General features: G+C 38.3%; 1 protein-coding gene across 1 annotated transcript in view; it reads left to right on the forward strand.

Moving 5' to 3' along the window:
• Aatf (apoptosis antagonizing transcription factor) overlaps positions 1–21430 on the forward strand; it is a 108188-nt gene that overhangs the window by 49932 nt on the left and 36826 nt on the right. Inside the window, exons 8-9 of the mRNA XM_050119563.1 lie at positions 3283–3366; positions 19446–19513. Of these exons, the coding sequence (XP_049975520.1) occupies positions 3283–3366; positions 19446–19513 (152 nt within the window). The remainder of the gene's footprint in view (positions 1–3282; positions 3367–19445; positions 19514–21430) is intronic.

Consider the following 21430-nt stretch of genomic DNA (forward strand, 5'->3'; position numbering starts at 1 on the left):
TGTTTTGTTTTATTTTTTTGAGACAGGGTTTCTCTGTGTACCAGCTCTGGCTGTCTTGGAACTTGCTCTGTAGATAAGGATGGCCTCAAATTTACAGAGATCCTCTTGCCTCTGCTTCCCTAGTGCTGGGATTAAAGGTGCATGCATGCTACCATTGCTCAGCTGAGGGGGATATTTTGAGACAGAATCTCTCTACATAGTTTTGATTCCTTTGGAACTCACTCTGTAGACCAGGCTGGCCTTGAACTCAAAGAAATCTACCTGCTTCTACTTCCTAAGTGCTGGGATTAAAGGCTTGTAACATAACCCCTGGTTTGTTTTTGTTCATTTGTGTATGAGTGTTTTACCTCCATGTATGGCTGTGCACACACTGTGAGCATCCAGTGTCTGTGGAGGCAAGAAGAAGATATTGGATCCTCTGGAACTGGAGTTAATGTATAGCTGCTAGCCATCATATGGGTGCTGGGAACTGAATCTGGGTCCTCTGTAAGAATAGCAAGTGCTCTCAACCACTGAGCAATCTCTTAAGACCACCACATTTTAATTTTATAGTTTATGTTTTTTATGTTTATATGTTTATAGATCTCTTAAAAAATTGTTAGGAGAGGCTGGAGAGTTGGCTTAGCAGTTAAGAGCACTGGCTGTTCTTCTAGAGGACCCAGTTCAATTCCCAGTGTCCACATGGTAGCTCATAACTGCCTGTAACTTCAGTTTCAGGTGATCTGACAATGTCACGCAGATTTGCATGCAGGTAAAACATGAACACACATGAAATAAAAATAAATAAAATAAGATAAAAAAAATAGTAGAATTACATTACTTTCCCCTTCCTTTTCCTCCTTCTAACCCCTTCCATACCCTTCCTACTCTCAAATTGGCAGCCTCCTTTTTTGGTTATTATTTTTACATATATATTTACATACATACATATATATGTATACATATACACATTCATACATATGTATATGTATACACAAAGATATAACATACCTGTTGAGTCTTTTTTTTTTTTTTGTTTGTGTATGTATAGTTGTATGATTTCAGGGATGTCCTCTTCATTCATATTGTATAACTAGTAAGGGATCTCATTACTAAAGAGGCTAATTCTCCCTTTTCTTGTAGTCTTTTGTGTGTGGGTAAGACTCTCTGAAATTTTTCCGCTTTCATGTTATACATTTTTATTTTTTAATTACCGAAAAAAATATACTCAATACTTGTTAATTTCATATAAAATGTAAATTTTTTTCCTTTTCTGATAATTCCAGTCATATTGTTTCTATAAACTTTATATATATGACATATGTAACATATAAATGTGATTCTTTTTCTTTTTAATATTTATTTCATTTTTAGAATATGTATGTGTGTTTTTGTGGGTATGTTCATATGAGTGCAGGTCAGAGGTACTGGATCCTCTGGAACTGGACTTATAAGTGGTTGTGAACCTGTTGATGTGGGTGCTGGGAATTGAACTTTCGTCCTCTGGAAGAACAGTACATGCGTGCACTTAGCCATCAAGCCATCTCTTTAGCACCCCTTAAAAATCAGCAAAAGTTGTTTTTTCCCCCATAGTTTCATTACACACACACACCCCAGATGGTGTGTACTTTAAGCATCTTCTCCCCCATTATCCTCTTTTTTTCCCTCCCCCCTTCCCACTAAACTCTTCCTTCTTCTAGGCAATCTTCTCCTACTTTCATTTTCTGTGTGTTTGTGGCCCACTCCTTTTAATTAGGCGTGCCTACACCATTGGGTGAAAGATTATTTACTTGAGTAAGGGCAACGTAGCACTGAAAAATATGGCTCTCGTCCCCTGAACAGCCAGCCATTAACTGCCTATCGCAGCACCTCAGGGGTCCTTTTGTAAAATTAAGTCAAATGGTATATGCGCATTTAAAAAAATAATCTGAAATGTCACTATATTTAAATATTATAATTTAAAAATATATTCTAGATACTTTATCATAGCATGAAAATCTACCTTATGAATGGGAGGAGGGGAGGAGGTGGACATTTTTAATAAAAAAAAAGAAAATCTATCTTATGTTTTTCTTTCTATAAAGAATTCCATTGTATGCTATGCAGGGAGGTAGTGTCTTATGCCTTTAGTCTGGTCTATAGAAGTTGTTTGAGCACAGCAGGGGTACACAGAGAAACTCTGTCTTGAAAAAAAATAATTTTGTTGTATCACTGTAAGCTATAACTTAGTCAAACTTGATGTTTCTGTTGCCTCCAGTTTTAGAAGCAAACTATAGGAAACATTTCTAAATATTTCTGTTTATTTGCATGAATGTTTAGATGATTTTTTTTTTTTTTTTCTTTTTCGAGGCAGGGTTTCTCTGTGGTTTTGGAGCCTGTCCTGGAACTAGCTCTTGTAGACCAGGCTGGCCTCGAACTCACAGAGATCCGCCTGCTTCTGCCTCCCAAGTGCTGGGATTAAAGGCGTGCGCCACCACCACCTGGCTTGTTTAGATGATTTTGTTGTTGTTTTGTTTTTGTTTGTTTGAGACAGGGTTTCTCTATATCACTTTGGAGCCTGTCCTGGAACTCACTCTATAGACCAGGGTGGTCTCGAACAGAGACCTTCATGCTTCTGCCTCCCAAGTACTGGAATTAAAGGCATACATCACCACTGCCCAGCATATGGATGAAGTTTTAGAAGTAAAAATGTTAAAGAAAATACAATAAATCGTGATAGATGTTACCAAATTGCCTCCCAAAAGAGTCCTATTAATTCCAGTCCCTCTATCTGTTTTCCAAGTCCTGGATATTGCCGGTCTGAAAGGTGAAAAATAGTATTTTCTTATTTGAATTTGTGTGAATTTTGTTAGAATGAGCTTAAACATTACTATGATTATTTTTATGCTTCTTTATTCTGTCAACTGCCTGTTAATCTTTTCCACCTCCTTTTTTGAGACCAGGTTTTTCTTGATTTTTTAAAATATAAAACAACATTTATTTATTTATTTAAGAATTTTTAGCTGGGCTTGGTGGCCTATACCTTTAATTACAGCATTTTCTGCATTCAAGATCAGACTGGTCAACAGAAGGAGTTCCAGGATAGACAGGGCTACACTGTGAAACTGCCTCGAAAAACGATAGATAGATAGATAGATAGATAGATAGATAGATAGATAGATAGATAGATAGATAGATAGAAAGAAAGATAGATAGAGTTCTTATAACTTAAGGAAAATGTGCTTTTCCCCTTTAGACAATAGTACTTTGAGTAGCATGACAGACTTCCTGATATTCACACCCTTTTACTCCCTGCTGCTGTAGGAGCTCCTTCCTCAAGTCCCTGCCAATGCTCACCTGAAGGATTTGGATGAAGAAATATTTGATGATGATGACTTTTACCACCAGGTATGAATTTTGTATATTCTTCTTTTGTTAAAAACGAGCCATATTTTTGCATTTCAAATCCACTGGTAGCATTCTCTGAATGAAAGGTGGTTTATTTTGAATAAACAAGGAGTTAGAACTCCTATATTTGGGATTGTCTTAAATGGTGCCTTTCTGGATTGTTTTCTTTGGTTTTACGTTTTTCTTTTGAGATGAAAATAGCTGCAGCTATTTTGTGAACACTGCTCTGGTCTAAGTTATCTGTAAAACAATTTAAGTTTCTTTTAATCAATTATTTATTCTTTGTCTTCCACTGGGTGCTTTTTGTTTATTTTTGTTTTTGAACAGACAGTCTCACTGTGTACCAGGCCAAGGCAACCTCAAACTGGTAGCACTGCTTATGTCTCCTGAGTGCTGGGATTACATGTGTGTACCTGTGGCACTGGCTGTTGAGTCAAACCTTTCTTCTACCACTCTAGGTACTAGCCATCAAACCCAAAACCTTGTGCATGCTAGACAAACTCAGGCTTGCACATGCTAGCTAGCAAGAACTGGGATCCTAGGCTTCTTGAGTTACATTTCTGGTTCTATGACCTAATTCAGTCTTTTGTTGTGTTAAAAACATATTTTATTTTCTTGTTTGTATGTCTGTTTACTATGAATGTGCTTTGTGCCGAAGGAGGCCAGAAGAGCGAGTATCAGATCTCTTGGAACTGAACTTGGAACCCACATAGACGGTCCGTGTGGGTGCTGGGAATTTATCCCCAGATCCTTTCCAAGAACAGTAAATACTGTTAATCATTGAGCCACTTCAAACAGCCCCTTTATTGTAATTTTTGTGTATATTTAAATAAGCTTAATGTATATTAAAATGTAATCTACTGTTAATTTTTCCATTTGTCTACCTAATATTTTAAAAGAGATAATCAGTAAAAATTGACATATGGTCCAGTTGTCAAGTTTTTATTTTCTTCTTGTTTATTTGTTCGGGCTTTTTTGAGACAGCTTCTCACTGTGTTAGCCTTGAATTTGCAGTTTTTCTGCTTCTACCTCCCGTGTGCCAAGTGAGATACAGGAGTATGCCATCTATTCTCTCAACCTGCTGTGTGTCTCTTCAGAAGAGTTTCTCCAATTTTTCTGAAATTATTTGCTTTCCAGATACTCTTTTTTAGTAAATACTGGTGCTTGTTTAGATGAACTAAATGTTTGAGATACTCTAAAGGACTACAGTAACTTTCTATATTCCTGAATCTCTTGATAAGCTATATTATTAATGAAATATGCTTCCTTGCCCAGTGGAAAGTTGAGGATACGCCTCACCAGTGATGTCTGGTTTTTGTTGAGCCATTGTTTATCAAGACAAGATTTTACTCTATTAAATGTTTAGTTAGTTTTTCCCAGAGAATTTGCAACAATTTGTTGATATATTTACTTCGCATATGAATATGAAGTAAGAAACCTCTTAGGAAAATTATAAGTAAAACAAAAACAGGTAATCTATATTGGGAATGCCTCTCACTTGCCATGTAAAGAGAGACTTATTTTAATCTTATTTATTTCAAATGTTATTTGTATATTTGTGCGCATTCAGTGTACATGTAGTACCTGTGTCCAGAAAAGGGTATTGGACCCCAATTCCATGGAGCTAGAGTTACAGGTGGTTTTGAACTATCTGATGTGGGTGTTAGGAATCAAACCCCAGTTTGCTACAAAAACAGCAAGTACTCTTGCCTTCCTGAGCCCTCTCTCTAGCCCCATTCACCCTCCCTCCCCCCAAGACATGGTTTCTCTTTGTAACAGCCTTGGTTTTCCTGGAACTTGCTCTGTAGACCAGCCTTACCTCAAACTCACAAAGATCCACCTGCCTCTGCCTCCTGAGTACTAGGATTAAAGGCATGCACCGCCACCACCCAGCTCAGCCCCATCATTTTTAATATTTGATTAAAATTATTGCCATAAGTGAATGTGAAAAGTATATTGAGGAGAGAGTATTGGCCTCAACTGCCTCAGTCAGGGGTCTTGATTCTTTTTCTTTTCTCCTGTTCTCAAACACATTTGTCAGAAGGACAGGTAACATTCTGGAGAGTCTAAAGATGTGCTTGATATAGGATATGAATGCTAACTAATTGTGTGAGATCAGGGGAAAGAATCAAAAAATGTTCTAGTCCTCATTAATTGAAGTGTACATTGCTGGAATAAAAGTGCATTGTGAGTTAAATAGTCTAAAGAAGGTAAACTGAAATTGCTGGGAAGAAATCAGTTCCACTGGCAAGATCGGGGGGGGGTGTCTTGAAGATTATTTCCCCCTTATTTCTTTGTTTTCCCTTATTTTTATTTATTTATCTATTTAAATTCTGAAGATCTGTTTAAGGAATAGCATTACTTGATTGGTTCTTCATCCTAATTAATAATTTTAACTTCAATAAATTCTGATTTCAGAGTTATGACTAGTCACATCTTAGCTTTTCCCCTTTCTGGTTAATTGGGGTGCTGAGGTTAATCTAAATTAAAACTTAAACTAATAGAGGTCAGTAAGGCAGCTGAAACACCTGAGTGAAACAAATGGGGCTGCCAGGCACAACTTTATCTTGGCTGTTTCCCAAGAGGGAAGTGGCAGCAAATTGGAGTTGTTTCAGCCTTCTGTAAAGGTGAATGATGGGTGACACTTGTTAATGTACAGCGTCTCCGGAAGCATTCCAGATTGCTTTGCTTCTGTACCAACTGCTGCCATCCTTGCACACTCGGTAGGAACTGGACCAGTTGCCAACATCTGGCGGCACAGCGAGGCACGGGTGCAAGTCTTGAAACCCCACAGATTCTAAATATGCTGCTTAGAACTGTGCAAGCTTTAATCACTTACCATTCTTTGGCAGCAGGCTACGACAGCTTATCCTAGCCTCGTACATCACATCCTGACATCTGCTGAGCTGCAAGGCAGCTGCACATTCATTTTCTTTTCTTGCCTTTTCTCATTTCTTCTTATTCCTCTCCTACTCACTGCCCCTTTCCTCCCCCAGTCTCCCCCCTTCAGTTCCCCCCCCCCCCCCCCCCGCCAGTATGCTGCGTGGAAGAGATGATCTATAAGATTACTGCTTCATTGTGCGCAAGTAATTGTGGTGATGCCAGGCCCTTGACAGACACAGCGTAGCACCTGTTCTGCTGACCTGGTTAATTTCTTCTGTTGAGTGGGATTTGCCAGAGATTGGAACTGAAGCCAATTCAATGATAAGGCTAAAGAAAATGGCTGTATGTTTTCTGTCACCTCCCAATTAAATTGGCTTCATAAAGTGCTTTCCTTATTTGTCAGGGTAGTGAGCCTGAGCTAAGAGTCACATTCAGAAGACGTACAATGTGTTACAATAGGCTTGTGAGTTTCTTTTCTTTTTTTCTCTTTTGTCTTTTTAAAATATGGTCATGTGGTTGAGGTAGATGGTGAATATAATACATTTCTCACACACATACCCCTTTTTAACATACTTGAGGCGAAACTCTTTGGGACCATGTTTTGTAAGGAAGAGATTATAGCCACATTGAATTTTAATGTTCCATTGTAAGGTTTTAAAGGCTTACTTGGTTAATTCAGGTATTATGAGGCTGTGTGAATACCCTAACCACTGAGAATGATGTCTAGGGTCAGCTCCCCCCTCCCCACCTGCTCACACATCCACTTTCATTTCCGCTCTTTGTTTCTTAATGGCCCTTGATCTTTAAAAGCATGCCTACTTTATTTAATAATAATGGTACAGGTATAAACATGCACACACACATACTTATACACTCATGCATATTTATACACAAAAAATGGGGGCTCTAAGTGGCATTATAAATTTTTTTCTTTCTTTCTGTCTGTCTGACTGAGGCGGGTCTCTTGAGCTCACTATGTAGGCCAGGCTGGTCTGAAACTCACAGAGATCCTTTTTCCTCAGCCTCTTGAGTTTTAGGATTGAAGGCAAGTGTCACCATGCCAACTTAATTTTATTTATTTTCCTTTTTAAAATTACTTTGTTATATTTGTGTTAATTATTTTTCTGTATTGTCATGACAGAACACTGAAAGCAGCTTATGGAAGAAAGTGTTTATTTGAGTTTCTGGTTCCTTTATGTAAGGAAGGCATGTCAGCAGGCAGGCAGGTGGAGCATGGAGCTAAGAGCTCTCACATCCTTAATATCAAGCATGGAGTAGAGCAAACTGTAAACACAGCAAGGCTGTATGCTTTCAAAGACCTACTGTAGTGATGTACTTCCTCTAACAATACGACACCTCCTAAAACCTCACCAAATCAAGTGCTTAAATGTCCAAGCCTTTGGGAAAACCACTGCAATACTAATTTATTATATTTGTGTGTGTGTGTGTGTGTGAGTGTGCATGTGCATGTGTGCGCGTGTGCATGTGCGTGTGTGCGTGTGCGTGTGTGCGCGCGCTTGTGTGCTACAGCACGTATGTGGACAACTTGCAGGAGTCAATTCTCTTCACCTTGTGCGTCTTAGGGATAGAATTCAGGTAGTCACATTTGACAAGTGTCCTTACCTAACACTGAGCCATTTCACTGACTTGAATTTTCTACTTTTGAGACAGCCTCACTGTGTCTGGACAGCCTGGAACTCTCAGTCCTCCTACCTCAGCCTCACCAGTGGTTTACAATTTTATTGCAGTTGTTTATTTATTTTGTGTCTGTATGTGGGTATTATGCAAGTATATGCATGGTCCATATGTGGAGGCCAGAGGACAACTCACCCGAGTCAGATCTTTCCTCCTGCCCTATGGATCCCAGGGGTCAAATTCAGATCATTAGACTTGGCTTGGTGGCACATACCTTTACTTCCTGAGCCATCTTGCTGGCCTAATCATACCATTTGAAAGATTCTTTTATTTTATAATTCATTTATCTGTTTGTATGTGTGAGTGAGTGTGCACACACATAGGTGGCTGCAGTACAGCTTTGCACGTGTGAGCTCAGATTGTTGGACTTGGTAGCAAGCACTTTCAGCCCTCAGCCATCTTGCCAGCTCCTTGTCTTAGAAGTTTTAGAGCTGAAAGACTTAGAAGAGTTTTAAAAGTTAAGTAACCTCCGAAACACACACACACACACACACACACACACAGCACACAGCAAATGGCAATATTAGCCTCAATCTCTAGGCTGCCTAGACTAAATTTTGTTCTTTAGATGTACTTTTATTTCTTAAATATTTCATTCTTGAGCCATAAAAAATTTACAGCTTTACGGTTTTCGGTTTGTAAATAAATATGTTTTGTTTTTTTAGACCTGGAATAAATATTATGTTGTTAGAAAGTAATTTTTTTCTTTAGAAGGCGAATGATTTATTGAACTCCTGTTACTTAATAATTCTAATGAAAAAATTAGTTTTATAGTTTTGATACTGGTTTGTATGGAAGCTGGATGTGGAAGGTGTGGTGTAGTTGGCGTGAAGGCTTTGTGAAAGGCTGAGTCCCTTCTGCAGGAAAGCAGTACATATTTCCTTTGGAATGGAACCGGTTTGCATTTGGTCTGTCTCTTGTCAGAGCTCATCCTTAAAGACAACTTCACAAAACATCATGTGAACATGAAAGATGGTCATTCAAAAATGTTTTCAGTACCCTTTTTTCATTTTCATGATTCCGTCTGCTACTTTATGACTTTTTTTTTTTTTTTTAATGTGCTACCTACATCACCACCACTTACAGTTTTTCTTTTGTTTGCTTTTTTAAGTCCTGGGTAGTTTTTTCTTGATGAACCCGAATTTTTTTGGGGGGGATTTTTGTTTCTTTATTTGTTTGTTTGTTTTGTTTTTTTGAGACAGGGTTTCTCTGCAGCTTTTGGAGCCTGTCCTGGAACTAGCTCTTGTAGACCAGGCTGGCTGCGAACTCACAGAGATCCACCTGGCCCTGCCTCTCGAATACTGTGATTAAAGGCATGTGCCACCACTGCCCAGCTATTCTGGGTAAGCCTGAATTTTAAATGATTTGGGCACAAGTATTCTCTGAGCACTGCTTATATCCCAGCCTCCTGGTGTAGATGTGTGGTTGACAGACATCTTTATTTGATCCTTGTAAGATTTGGTGTTGTAATGTGATTGCCCTTAACAATAGCTATATAAAGTGACTGGACTTTTCATATCCTAGACCTCAGACTAGTTTCTTGTCACCTTGTGAGTTATTTTGTTCAGAAAGCCCTAGTTGAACTTAGATGTTGCCAGATCAATATCCATATTCTTAAGGGTTCATTAGAATTTTGTATGTTGCTTCCAGCTCTTTTTAGTTTTGATCTGGTTTGTCTTGTTAATTTGAATCTTGCCAGGGATATCTAGAGAAAGGCATAACAGGATTTGCTTTTTTGGTGATCATTTTGGTGGGTTGGATTTTTCCTTTTATTTACCATTAGGACATGTCTAGAAAATGACCTTGCTACATGCTAGACCTCTGTATCCAAGATATTTGATAATTCCATAAGCAAGTAATTACTGATTTGATGAACTATTAAAAGTTGATCGGGTTGAGAAGTAGAGAAGTGATAAGTTGTCTGACAAGATGGTTTTTCTTTAACTTAGTGAGTGATTAATATGGACAGTTGCTGTGGTTGCTTTAATTGTATGCATTTAAATGGAAATGAAAATATGTGGCATCTCAGGCCATCGTTGAAGTTAATGGTAGTGCAGTCCTCTTGTTGTTGGCATGCAACTTCCCAGTGGCCCAACTAATGGTTATTAACATGTTAGGAAATCTGATATGAATCTCTTCTTGCTCTTGCCAATACATTAGTGGAGAATAGATGCCTTTTACAAGAACAGTCTTTTGTTTTTAATTTTATTTTTAAATGTTTGTATTTGGGATCTGGATAGTGTCTCTTAAAAGGCTAATGAAATTTATTGCACACAGAACATGAAAATAAATCTGAAAATTGATATGGCTGAAGGTAAAACAAAGAGCTTGCCATTTTGTTTTTGGGGGACATAGTCATAATGTTTTTTAAAAACACTAATTAGCAATGTCTAATTAAATTCTAACGATCACAAGGTTATTTTATGTCCTGTGTGTAAGAATTTTATTTGCAAAACATGATGATAGCTTGTAAACTGTCTCTTTAGACCCTTAGCATTAATAATGCTGTCATTATTATTGTCATTATTGAGAGCCAAGTATGGCATCAGCACCAGCCTTTGGTCACTAGCTTGCATTATCATGGAGGCTGCTATAGAACAGAAGGACAAAAAGTACTTTTTACTGACTTAATTTTATTTTCTTGATTCGGAGTCTTGTGTAGCCCAGGCTGGCTTTGAACACTCAGTCCTACTGCCTTTACCTTCCAAGTACAATGACTACAGGCCTGTGGCACCACACACTCAGCAAAGCCAAATATTAAATGCCAGGTCCAGAAGTCTCACCAAACTGCAGCATGAAGGGAAAGTATATATGACTGGATCAGGGCTTCACTACTTCGCCTTGGAATGCCTGGAATTCTTTATGGAGACCAAGCTGGCCTTGAATTCACAGAGATCCTTCTACCTCAGCCTCCCAAGTGCTGGGATTAAAGGAGTACATCACCATACCTAGCACCTTTATTTCTTTCGGTTCTTTGTTTTAAAAAGTATTAGATGTATGTCTTACATACCACTGCTTCTTTCATTAATGGCAAAACTATAGAACAAAGTTTAAGCAATAAAAATTATTGGACTGGGCAGGAAAGAAGGAGGATTAGCTTCGAACTGTTGGGAGAAACTTTCTTAAATATAAATGGTACCATGAAAGTTTATTAGGCAAATGTGTGGTCAGAACTGCCACTTGTAGTTATAAGACCAATATATCCTGGCTGCATATAAATTAAATATAGGATCCTAGCAGTATTTTTGTAGGTGCAGGTGAAGAATTTAGTACTTCTCAAGAAATAAGAAATTACCTCCTCGCTTAGATAGGCATATTGACTTGGTACTAAGTTTTGTTTAATGTATTCTTCCTTCAAAGTAACTCAAAGGGAGAATGCTCTAACAAAGAAGAGGGTAAGTTAATAATATCTTCCAAAATGTGTGTGCATTGTAGATCTAAATTTGAACATAATTAGCCCCAAGGAGTGACTGGGGAGATCAGTCCTCACATAGAATCAGAACATTAAAATGCAAGTGTTCTTAATTCCAGCTTGATTTTTCAAGACGGTTTCTCTGCTGCTTTAGAGCCGGACTTGGAACTCTGTAGACCAGGCTGGCCTAACATTCACAGAGATCCACCTGCCTCTGCCTCCTGAGTGCTGGGATTAAAGGCGTGCAGCACCACCACCCGGCCCAGCTTGGTTTTCTTTGTAGTACATTATGCCACCTTTTGATTGGACAAATTTGAAAATCTACTTGAGAACACTGGATGGTTCACATGTATCATTTTAATGCAAGCTTTGGCCATTCTATTAACATTTATTGTGCCAGATGATGGATTTATAGAGGCTAATCTGCTGAAATCCCCCCCCCCCCCCGCCAAGGATTTCCTAACAAGAGGGAGGTTCTCTCTAATTTTGTGTAGTTGCGTAACTCCTCTTTCAAAATATGACTTGAGCTAGGTGAGTTGGTGCATACATTTAATCCATAATTTAATACATGATATCAGAAGCAGGTGAATCTCTAGTAGTTGAAGGGCAGCCTAGGGAACACAGGAAGACCCTGTCTCAAAAAAAATTTTTTTGACCTAAATACCAGGTATGCCTTTATTCTCACTACTCAGGAGGTAGAGTCAGGCAGATTTTATGAGCTTAAGACCAGTCTGGTCTACATAGCAAACTAGTCAGGGCTAAATAGCAAGACTCTGTATTTAATTAATAATTAATTAATTCTTTATTTTCAAGAATGCAGTCATTGTTGGAAACCAGATTTTAAGAGGAATCTTCAGATTGATGATGGTGTTGTCTACTTTTTGGCTGTTTGGAGTTTTCTGTAATTAAAAAAAAAAAAAGGAGAAAACCCTATGCATTGTGAATAGTGGCATGTGCTTGTAATTTCAGCACTCTAAAGCGTACAGTGGGAAGATTGTGAGTTTGAGGCTAACACTTGATTTTGATCAGTGTTAATCACAGCAGAACAAAATGTGAGAATACCATATAAAGGTAGAAGGAGAGAACTGACTTCACATTGTCCTCTGACCTAACATGTATGTTATGGTATGTGTGTGTGTATGAGTGCACATGTGCACAAATTTAGAGCCAGTAAGATGTCTCCACAAGTAAAGGTGCTTGTTGCCAAGTCTTAAAACCTGGCACCCACATGGCAGAAGAAGAGAACCAGTTCCTGCATGTTTTCCTCTGTCCTGCACAAGTGTATTGTGGCATGCATGTTATCTCCCCCCACACATACCCCACATATATGTGCATACCTACACATAGTAAATAAATTAAAATAGCCAGTGGTGCACTCAGGAGGCAGATTATATACAATGACCAAATGGTATTTATCCAAGGCCAATTTAATACAAAATATTAAACAAAGTAATATAATACATTCTGTCAATGACATAAGTTAACAAAACAATTATTTTGATAGTTGCATAAATAGTATTTAACATCTTTTTATGAGAAAACAATCAGCATACATTTAAGTTCTCATCTGAGTGTTCTGTCTTATCTCCAAGGTTGGGAGGTACTAGGAAAACAGTCTCAGAAGATCCTAGAATTAGGAGTCAGCGAGTTAGTAAATGAGCACAGGCACAAAGGCCTGTTTCTCCAGTAGCCATGTGGCACTGGTTGAGTTCAGACACTGGGATTTAATGTAGTTGATGTTTTGCCAAGGAAATACAGATACAGGATCCCTTCTCTGAAATTCTGGGATGAAAAAGTTCCCAATGGTAACTGTGTTTATGTGGCAAGCTTGCTATGGTGCAGCACCTTTTTGAAATGGTTTTGAATCCATAATCTTACTTATCCCACTCTTTCATTACTGTTGGTGATTGCAAATTGGTACAGTCACCCTCGAAATCAGTGTGAATAACCTTCAAAAAATTAAAAGTAAATCTACATTACTGGGTGGTGGTGGTGTGAAGGCGTAAGTCACAAACAATCCCACACCAGTTTGGAATTATGATTAATAGAATGGTTATTTATTTAAAGGGGAAAACTTACAGATCACCGTCCCAGACAACAGCCTCTGCACAATCAGGAAAGGAGCCTAGTCGCCGGAAGCGGAGCTGAAAGCCAGAGAGAGAGAGAGAGAGAGAGAGAGGAGAGGGAAGTGGCCGCTTTTTTTAAAGGGAGAGAGACCACACCCAACGGCTATTGGCTGAAAGAGAGGAAGGAGCTCCCGCAACAGTGGTGCACTCAGGAGGCAGAAGCAGGCAGATCTCTGTGAGTTTGAGACCAGCCTGATCTACAAAATGAATTCCAGGATAGCCAGGACTGTTACACAGAGGAACCCTATGTATGACTGTGGTGTGTGGGGAAGCTGGGAGTGGGAATCTATCATATGACCCAGCTATACCACACTCTGTGGCATCCTATTCATGTTCATTGCTGCTCTCTTCACAATAGCCTAAGAAACAGAAACAACATAAATGCCCTTCAACTGATGAATGGATAATGAAAATGTGGTACATGTACACTATGGAATACTATTCGGCTCTAAAGAAAAATGAAATCATGAAAATTTCAAGTGGAATTAGGAATTAGATTGAGTGAGGTAACTCAGACCCAGGAACACATGTGTGTTTGACTTTGGGGTGCTGCCCAGCTTGCTGAGGCATTTATGCTATATGCACTTTGTTTTGTTTCCTTCCTAAAATTCTAAAACTTTTGAACTTTAAGATTCTATCCCTAGTAAGGGGTTATGGATCTGTATAACAAAGGTACAGCGTATAGGAGAGTAGAGGATGTATGTATACCAGGAGAAGTTGTCCTGAGGAACCATGGGATCATTATTTACCTGATAAGGAAGGTTGAGCACTGGAGAAGAGGATGAGGGATACTGAAAAGATGGCAGAGTCAATAGAGTATTGATTCTAGTGGAGCTGAAGAATTATTGGCATCTGAAAGCTAGGCTGTGAAAAGAGAGTTTGTTTCTGCTAGGCTTTTAGTCCTTAACGAAACGTAATTACAGAACACAAATTAGTTCTCCATCTAGTTTCTTATCTGTGAATCCTCCAGCTTGGTGAGACTGCTCTATTCTTTCAACACAAATGATAGATTATATGATACTATTAAAAGAAATATTTCTAAAGTGTCCAGAAATTGAGTTATAGCCCAAAGGACACCCCTCACCTTTATAACAGATTAAAAAATACTTAACAAAATATATATCTGGGGACCAAGAGGCCAGAATGTTTGCAATGGGGACTTTTGTAAAACTTAACCAACAGCACCTTCACTCTTTGTTACTTTTAGCAAAGATTTGAAAGAGTAGATTGATGCTATTAAATTGTTTTTAATGTAGTAAGAAGGAATGAAAAGCAAATTGCCAAAAAGTCCCCTAGCATTCAAATTGCTATGTTCCTACATCAGAGTCTGATGCTGGTTGTGATTTTCTTACACTTCTAGTAAATTATTAGACATTAAAACTCTCTATATTATGTCTAAAGAAATTTATAGATTCTGATAGGAAGATTTTCTGTTCTGACTAAAAAATTTTAAGCCAAGTGGCCAAGCATGGTGAAATATTATGGCCTTTGAAAACAGTACCACTTCATTTGGCTTCTAAACTTGTCATCCTTCCAAATTTTAGTCCAGGTACAGCACAACTGAGTCAAAGTCAAAAAGATAACTGAGTCCTTAAAGACCTAGGCAGGAAAAAAAAAAAAAAAAAAGACCTAGGCAGGGAGAGACTTAGGCAGACTTACCTCTTACCTCTGCTTTAGACTGTATATTCTCTGCCCTAGTAACGTAACCAAAGGTAAATCATTCTTAACTTCAGAATTAAGATGTTTCTTGGAATTTATCCACTCATTCTGATTTCCTTCTGTTCTAGTCTTTATTTTCTCCTAATGTAGTTTTCCTATAAAAACTGAATAGTTTTTGTACTGTTTCTAAGGTGACTTCTTACTACTTGACTCAGGAAAATGCATTGAATGATAATGTATGAGTGGCATTCTTGATTCTTGCAGGGATATATGTAAAAATACTATGTTCCCTGCCCTCAAGAAGCCAGTAGCTAAGTATAGCAGATGTTGTAAACAACAGAAACACTTACTGTGAGGGCCTATTAAAGAATACAGAAGAAGGAGAGATCACTAATGGTTCTAAAGGCCCTAGGAAGGAGCTAATTTTCGTTTGATCAGATTAGTGGAAGAAGAAATTTTAGGCGGTAGAGTTGAGGAGTAAGTGAATCCTGTGGAAAGAAGTTAGAGAAACATAAACCCTGTGGGGAATGAATCATTTTATGTTGAACTTATACTATAGGTGCACACAGAAATTCCTTCCCAAATATTTAAAATTATAGTATATGCAAATGTATTTTTTATGAGCCTCAAGATGTGGACCTGGCAGGAATGAAAAGCAAGTGCAATTGAGGTGCATTTTGTGAAATTCCAAAATAAGCAATAGAAATATTGTTAAAAAATTATCACAAGTGACTTCTTTTACAGTTAATTAGACGTATGTATGTATGTATGTTTTTCGAAACAGGGCCTCACTTTGTAGCCTTAGCTGTCCTGTAACTCCCTATGTAAACCTGAACTCAAGAGAGATTCACCTGCTTTTATCTTCCAAATAATTCCAAATGCCGGAATTAAAGGCATACACTATTATCACACCTGATTTTAGGGTTAATTTAAAAGACTAGGGAGCTCAAAGTAAAAATGGGGTAGTAAAGTAGGAGCCAGATCAAGGAAAAATTCTTTTGGGAAAGTGAACAGAAGAAAGAGTAAATAGTTTTTTGTTGTTGTTGTTGTTGTTTTTCTTTTTGTGTGTGTGAGGGGGGAGTTATTTATTTATTTATTTTGAGACAGAGTCTGTGCAGCTCAGGGTTGCCTTGAATTTGCTGTAAGGGAGGGTACCCAAATCTCTTTATTCTCCAGTTTTTACCTCTGCTGGAATTACAGGCCTTTATTCTGCTTTTGTACCTCATTGGGTGAGGGTCTGAACACACAGAAATTGGGCTATGTCTGTGTACCAGGGAGAAAGGTGTTAGGAATCCTTCCCCTCCGGTAGAACAGCTGAGTTTTTTAGCATTTTCCTTCTTCAGGGTCTGTGTCTATGGACTTTGGAAGCCTGAGAAGTGGGAGTAACTCAGGTCACAAATGTAGAAAGCCTGGGAGTATGTGGTCTTAAACCCAAATTCTTTAAAAAATGACTTGGCTTTTTGACAGCATGCTAAGAAAGTTCATTGGAGAAGTCTTTTCAACAAGAGGACATCCACTAAATGAAAGAGTAAGGGTGGACCTCTCTCTGCCTTTCTATCATATACCACACACAGAGTTAACTCAAAATGGATCTTATAAACTGGAAAACTCTTAGATTAACTTGTAGGAGTAAATCTTCATGACTTTGAGCTACATGATGATTTCCTATATATAACATTAAAAGTACAAATAGCAGAGGAAAAATAGATTATATCAAAATTAACAACTTAACTTACTTATGTAAATGATACCATCAAGAAAATGGAAAGATCTTCCCCTTATAAGGACATGGTACACAGAGTTTAAGAACTCCTACACCTTGATAACAACACAACCCAGCTTCATTTGTTTTAAGATTTTGTGTGTGTGAGTGAGTGTTTTGCCTACAGTCATGTCTGTACATTGTGTGTATGTCGTATCCTTAGAGGCCAAAAGAAGGCATTGGATCCTTCTGAGACTGGAGTTACAGATGGTTGTGAGCTACAGTGGGTCCTGGGGACTAGACCTGGGTCCTCCTGAAGAGGAGCCAGTGCTCTTGACCACCAAACCATCTCTCCAGTCCCCATCAACTTTAAAATGGATAAAGAATCTGAAAAGACATTTCTCCATGGAGATACATGAGTAACCAGTAAGTACAGGAAGACATCCCATATGGCTTGTCATCAGGGACATGCATATCCAGACAACAATAAGATATGACTTCTTACTCTTAGGATGTCTGGAAAGAAACTAGTGCTGCATTACCTTACTTAATAACTGTCCATGGGTAATATGCTGATGACATTTTATTTCTTCTGAAATTTTAAACCCAATCAGCTAGACAGACAGATGGATCAGTTGCATCTTCTCCATTGAGAGTGATTAAGAAGAGTTGTATGAAGTTCTTAAGTCATAAGGATGCATACCAAAATGTATGTAGAACACAGAGTACTTGTGAGCAAACACAGTACCAACTTGGTGCTTGAGTGGCTGTTGCTGCTGATCCTCTGCAGTTGTGCGACTCTGGTTTCTAGCCTTTGCAGGAGTGTGGTGCTCTCCTCCAGATGAGGCAGTTCTGTTGTGCTGGAGCAGCCTTCCATGAGCACTTGCTCCCCAGTGGCCAGGACTGTCCAGGCGCAAGGGATTAGAGGTGATTAAGAAAACCAGAAATAGTGGTTGTAATCTCTTATGTGGCTGGAACAAGGTAGGGCAGTAAAATACAGTCATTTCATTCTTTTCTGTTCATTAAAAAATTATTATTATTATTAACCTCGCCCCTCACCTATTCGCCAGCCTTGCTTCTCACAGAACATTGACTAGGAAGCAGAGCCCATTTACACTGAGCCCTAGGGCAGAGCTGTTTACTCAGCAACCGCGTTACACAGGTTTACCATGTCGTGTGTCTGTGTAGCACTGGATTTGGATCTTGTATTTAGCTGCCAGAAGTGACTGTGATGAAGTAGGAGAGATAAACTGATAGATTGACTGCCAGAAAGATGTTGGGAATCAATCAGATAAACAGGGTAGAGAAATAGCTTGCTGTTTTCTAGTGATAATAAACCGGTGGCCTCTGGTCCCTGCATTTTTAAACGTAATTGCTGTGGTAATAATGCCCAAAATAAGCAAATGAGAAAACTTCACAGGAGGATTTTTAATTGCGATTGAGATATTCTTTCCTTTGTGCAGTAAAGCTGTGTCTTATGGAGGTGGATATTTTTATAGATTTTACTTCTTCAGTGCCTGCTTACGTTCACAGATGAGAATTAGAAAGTAAACTGCTTTCGTAGGAATTTATTTCTTCTCCATCCTAGCACAGGCTTCAGCTATTTAGTTTGGTGAAATATCTGAATTACTAAGTATGACTTACCTACAAAATAATTGCTTGTTTTTGTGAAGAAACAAATTTTAAAGACAAACCTGTATTATTGATAGATGTTTAGCAGGAACGAGTTTATTTTAGATTTCTCTGAGATGTCTGGAAACCTAATTTCTGTTTTCATTTCTTTCCTTGTAGAACTTATAGTAGAGATGACACCAAATTTATTGTTGCAGCTTAAAATTGTTGTCTTTTAATGTTTTCACACCTTTACACTGAGGGCTCTAAGGTCCTATGCAGGTTCCTAAGTGTGTGGAAGGTATAGATTGAGATTGTTATTGGATGCAGTGGAGTACCAGGATTAAGAGGAGAATGGGTGAATAACATTAGAACCCCCATGGAGTTAACCCAGCAGGATGGAGACACAAATGACTTCTTAGTTCCTCCGGACTTTGGTGACTATGTGTATGTGTTTGTGTCCTGTCTGGTTAGGTCAGTTGGTATCACTGGCATAGCAGAGTACAATTGTATAAAGCAAGAGGGTGAAGTCCACACTCTTCATTATTGACAGTCAAGACTTCCACTCAGGGAAGACTTTTTGAATCCTGGGGTTATAGTTCTGAAGTTAACTCTACACCACTATCCCACTGGTTGGAAGCTGATGCATTTCCCTTTCCGTCCACAGCCCTTCCTACCTGACCTTTTAAAAATTATCCATTGTTGATGAGACAAGCAAAACTGGTTGTAAAAGCAGTAAGAGGAATGTTGCTCACTCATTGATTCATTTGAAACAAACTGTAGTACCATAAGTCATCCAAATGGATGTCTCTTAACTATTGTGATAGCTACCTTTGAAAACTATATAAATATAGAAGGACTAATGGAAATTCTCCCTTATTGACTGTAGCTTAAGAGTGGTCATTATGCCTTTCAGAATTCCTTCTGTGTTCTTTTAAGCCAGTTGCTGCTAGGAGATGATAATAACTCAGTTGCTATCCTTTTTCCTTAGCTCCTTCGAGAACTCATAGAGCGGAAGACCAGCTCCTTGGATCCAAATGATCAGGTGGCTATGGGAAGGTAAGTTAGATATATGGTTTTCTGTTCATTCATGCTGCTTATGTAGTAGTTTCTCCCATTGGGTACTCTCAGTTCAGCCTCCAAGGCAGTGACTGGTCCTATAATAATTACCAGTCTTTCTTATGCTCTTCACCCTTAGTGGGGGTTGTGTTTATATCCATCGCAATCTTTACTAAGGCTCTTGTTCCCATGCATCATCTTGTGCTTTGAAAATACAAAGGGCATTTAGAGTGCTACCTAGTGAGTGGTGTGCATTTAAATAACCATGAGCATGAAAAGAAACAAAAACTGCAGATATCAAAAAGAGATTTTGGACAGAGCAGCATTTTGAATAGGCAATGAAAAATTAGTTGATGGAGTAATTCGAATTTTGTATTTGAATTTTCATATTTGAATTTTGGGATAGGATATTGTTGATATTTCCTGTATCTTTGGAATGTTGTAGGAGTGTTTTCCGTATAGTTAATGTGATAGAGCAAATTGCATTTAAGTGGTGATTATATTGTACATTTATCTGACTTTACAATAAAATAGATTATGGTAATTAAGATTATATTAAGATTACAGTAATTGGATTTCCCTAGATTCCCCCCCCCTCCCATGTTGCGCTTTCCTTGTGTAAGTCAGGTAAAATGACTAGCTGCTACTGTAATTTCCCGATAACATTTGTTCACAGGTGCAATTTGTGGAGATCTTTCTAGCTTGGTTTCAAATCCCTTATTTGAAAAATAAGTTCCCAGATACATAAATCCTATGTGGACCCTGATCCATATAAACCAGCTGTGAAAAAAGAGTTACTCTAGGGAGCTTGAGACTGATGAATATAGAGTAATATTATTTATTGTATAAGGTTTCTTGTATTTTTTTTTATTTTTTTTAAAGGTAATAATGGGGGGGGGGTGCTGGAGAGATGGCTCAGAGGTTAAGAGCACTGGCTGCTCTTCCAGAGGTCCTGAGTTCAATTCCCACCAACCACATGGTGGCTCACAGTCATCTGTACTGAGATCTGGTGCCCTCCTCTGGCATGCAGGCATACAATGAGGCAGAATGTTGTATACACAATAAATAAATAAATAAATAAATAAATAAATATTTTTTAAGAGGTAATAAAATTACAACCAGTCCAGGTTGTGGCACACACCTTTTTAATCCCAGTACCCAAGATACAGAGGCAGGTGGACCTTTATGAATTTGACGTCAGCTTAGTCTGCCTTTTTTTTTTAAAGCTTTTTTTTTTTATTGATTTTTATTGAGCTCTACATGTTCCCAATTTACGTAGAAGATCTTGCCTTTTTCTACTTCCCATGTAGATTAGATCTATGAAGTCTCTCTTATCGTCCTTATTGTTGTCTAAGTTCTCTGGGATTGTGGTTTGTAGGTTGGTTTTCTTTGCTTTATGTTTAAAAACCACCTATGAGTGAGTACATGTGATAATTGTCTTTCTGTGTCTGAGTTACCTCACTCAAAATAATGTTTTTCTAGCTCCATTCATTTTCCTGCAAAATTCAAGATGTCATTTTTTTCTGCTGTGTAGTACTCCATTGTGTAAATGTAACACATTTTCTTTATCCATTATTTGGTCATAGGGCATTTAGGTTGTTTTTAGGTTCTGGCTATGACAAACAAAGCTGCTATGAACACAGTTGAGCACATGTCCTTGTGACATGATTGAGCATCCTTTGGATATATACCCAAAAGTAATATTACTGGGTCTTGAGGAAGGTTTCCTAATTTTCTGAGAAATCACCACACTGACATCCAAAGGGGTTGTACCAGTTTGCATTCCCACCAGCAATGCGGAAGTGTTCCCTTTTCCCCACAACCTCTCCAGCATAAGTTTTCATCAGTGTTTTTGATCTTGGCCATTCTTACAGGTGAAAGATGGAATCTCAGAGTTGTTTTGATTTGCATTTCTCT

The sequence above is a fragment of the Alexandromys fortis genome, unplaced genomic scaffold (genome assembly GCF_014885135.2).
Source record: "Alexandromys fortis isolate MF-2015 unplaced genomic scaffold, M_Fortis_MF-2015_v1.1 scaffold_173, whole genome shotgun sequence".
Taxonomy (NCBI): Eukaryota; Metazoa; Chordata; class Mammalia; order Rodentia; family Cricetidae; genus Alexandromys; species Alexandromys fortis.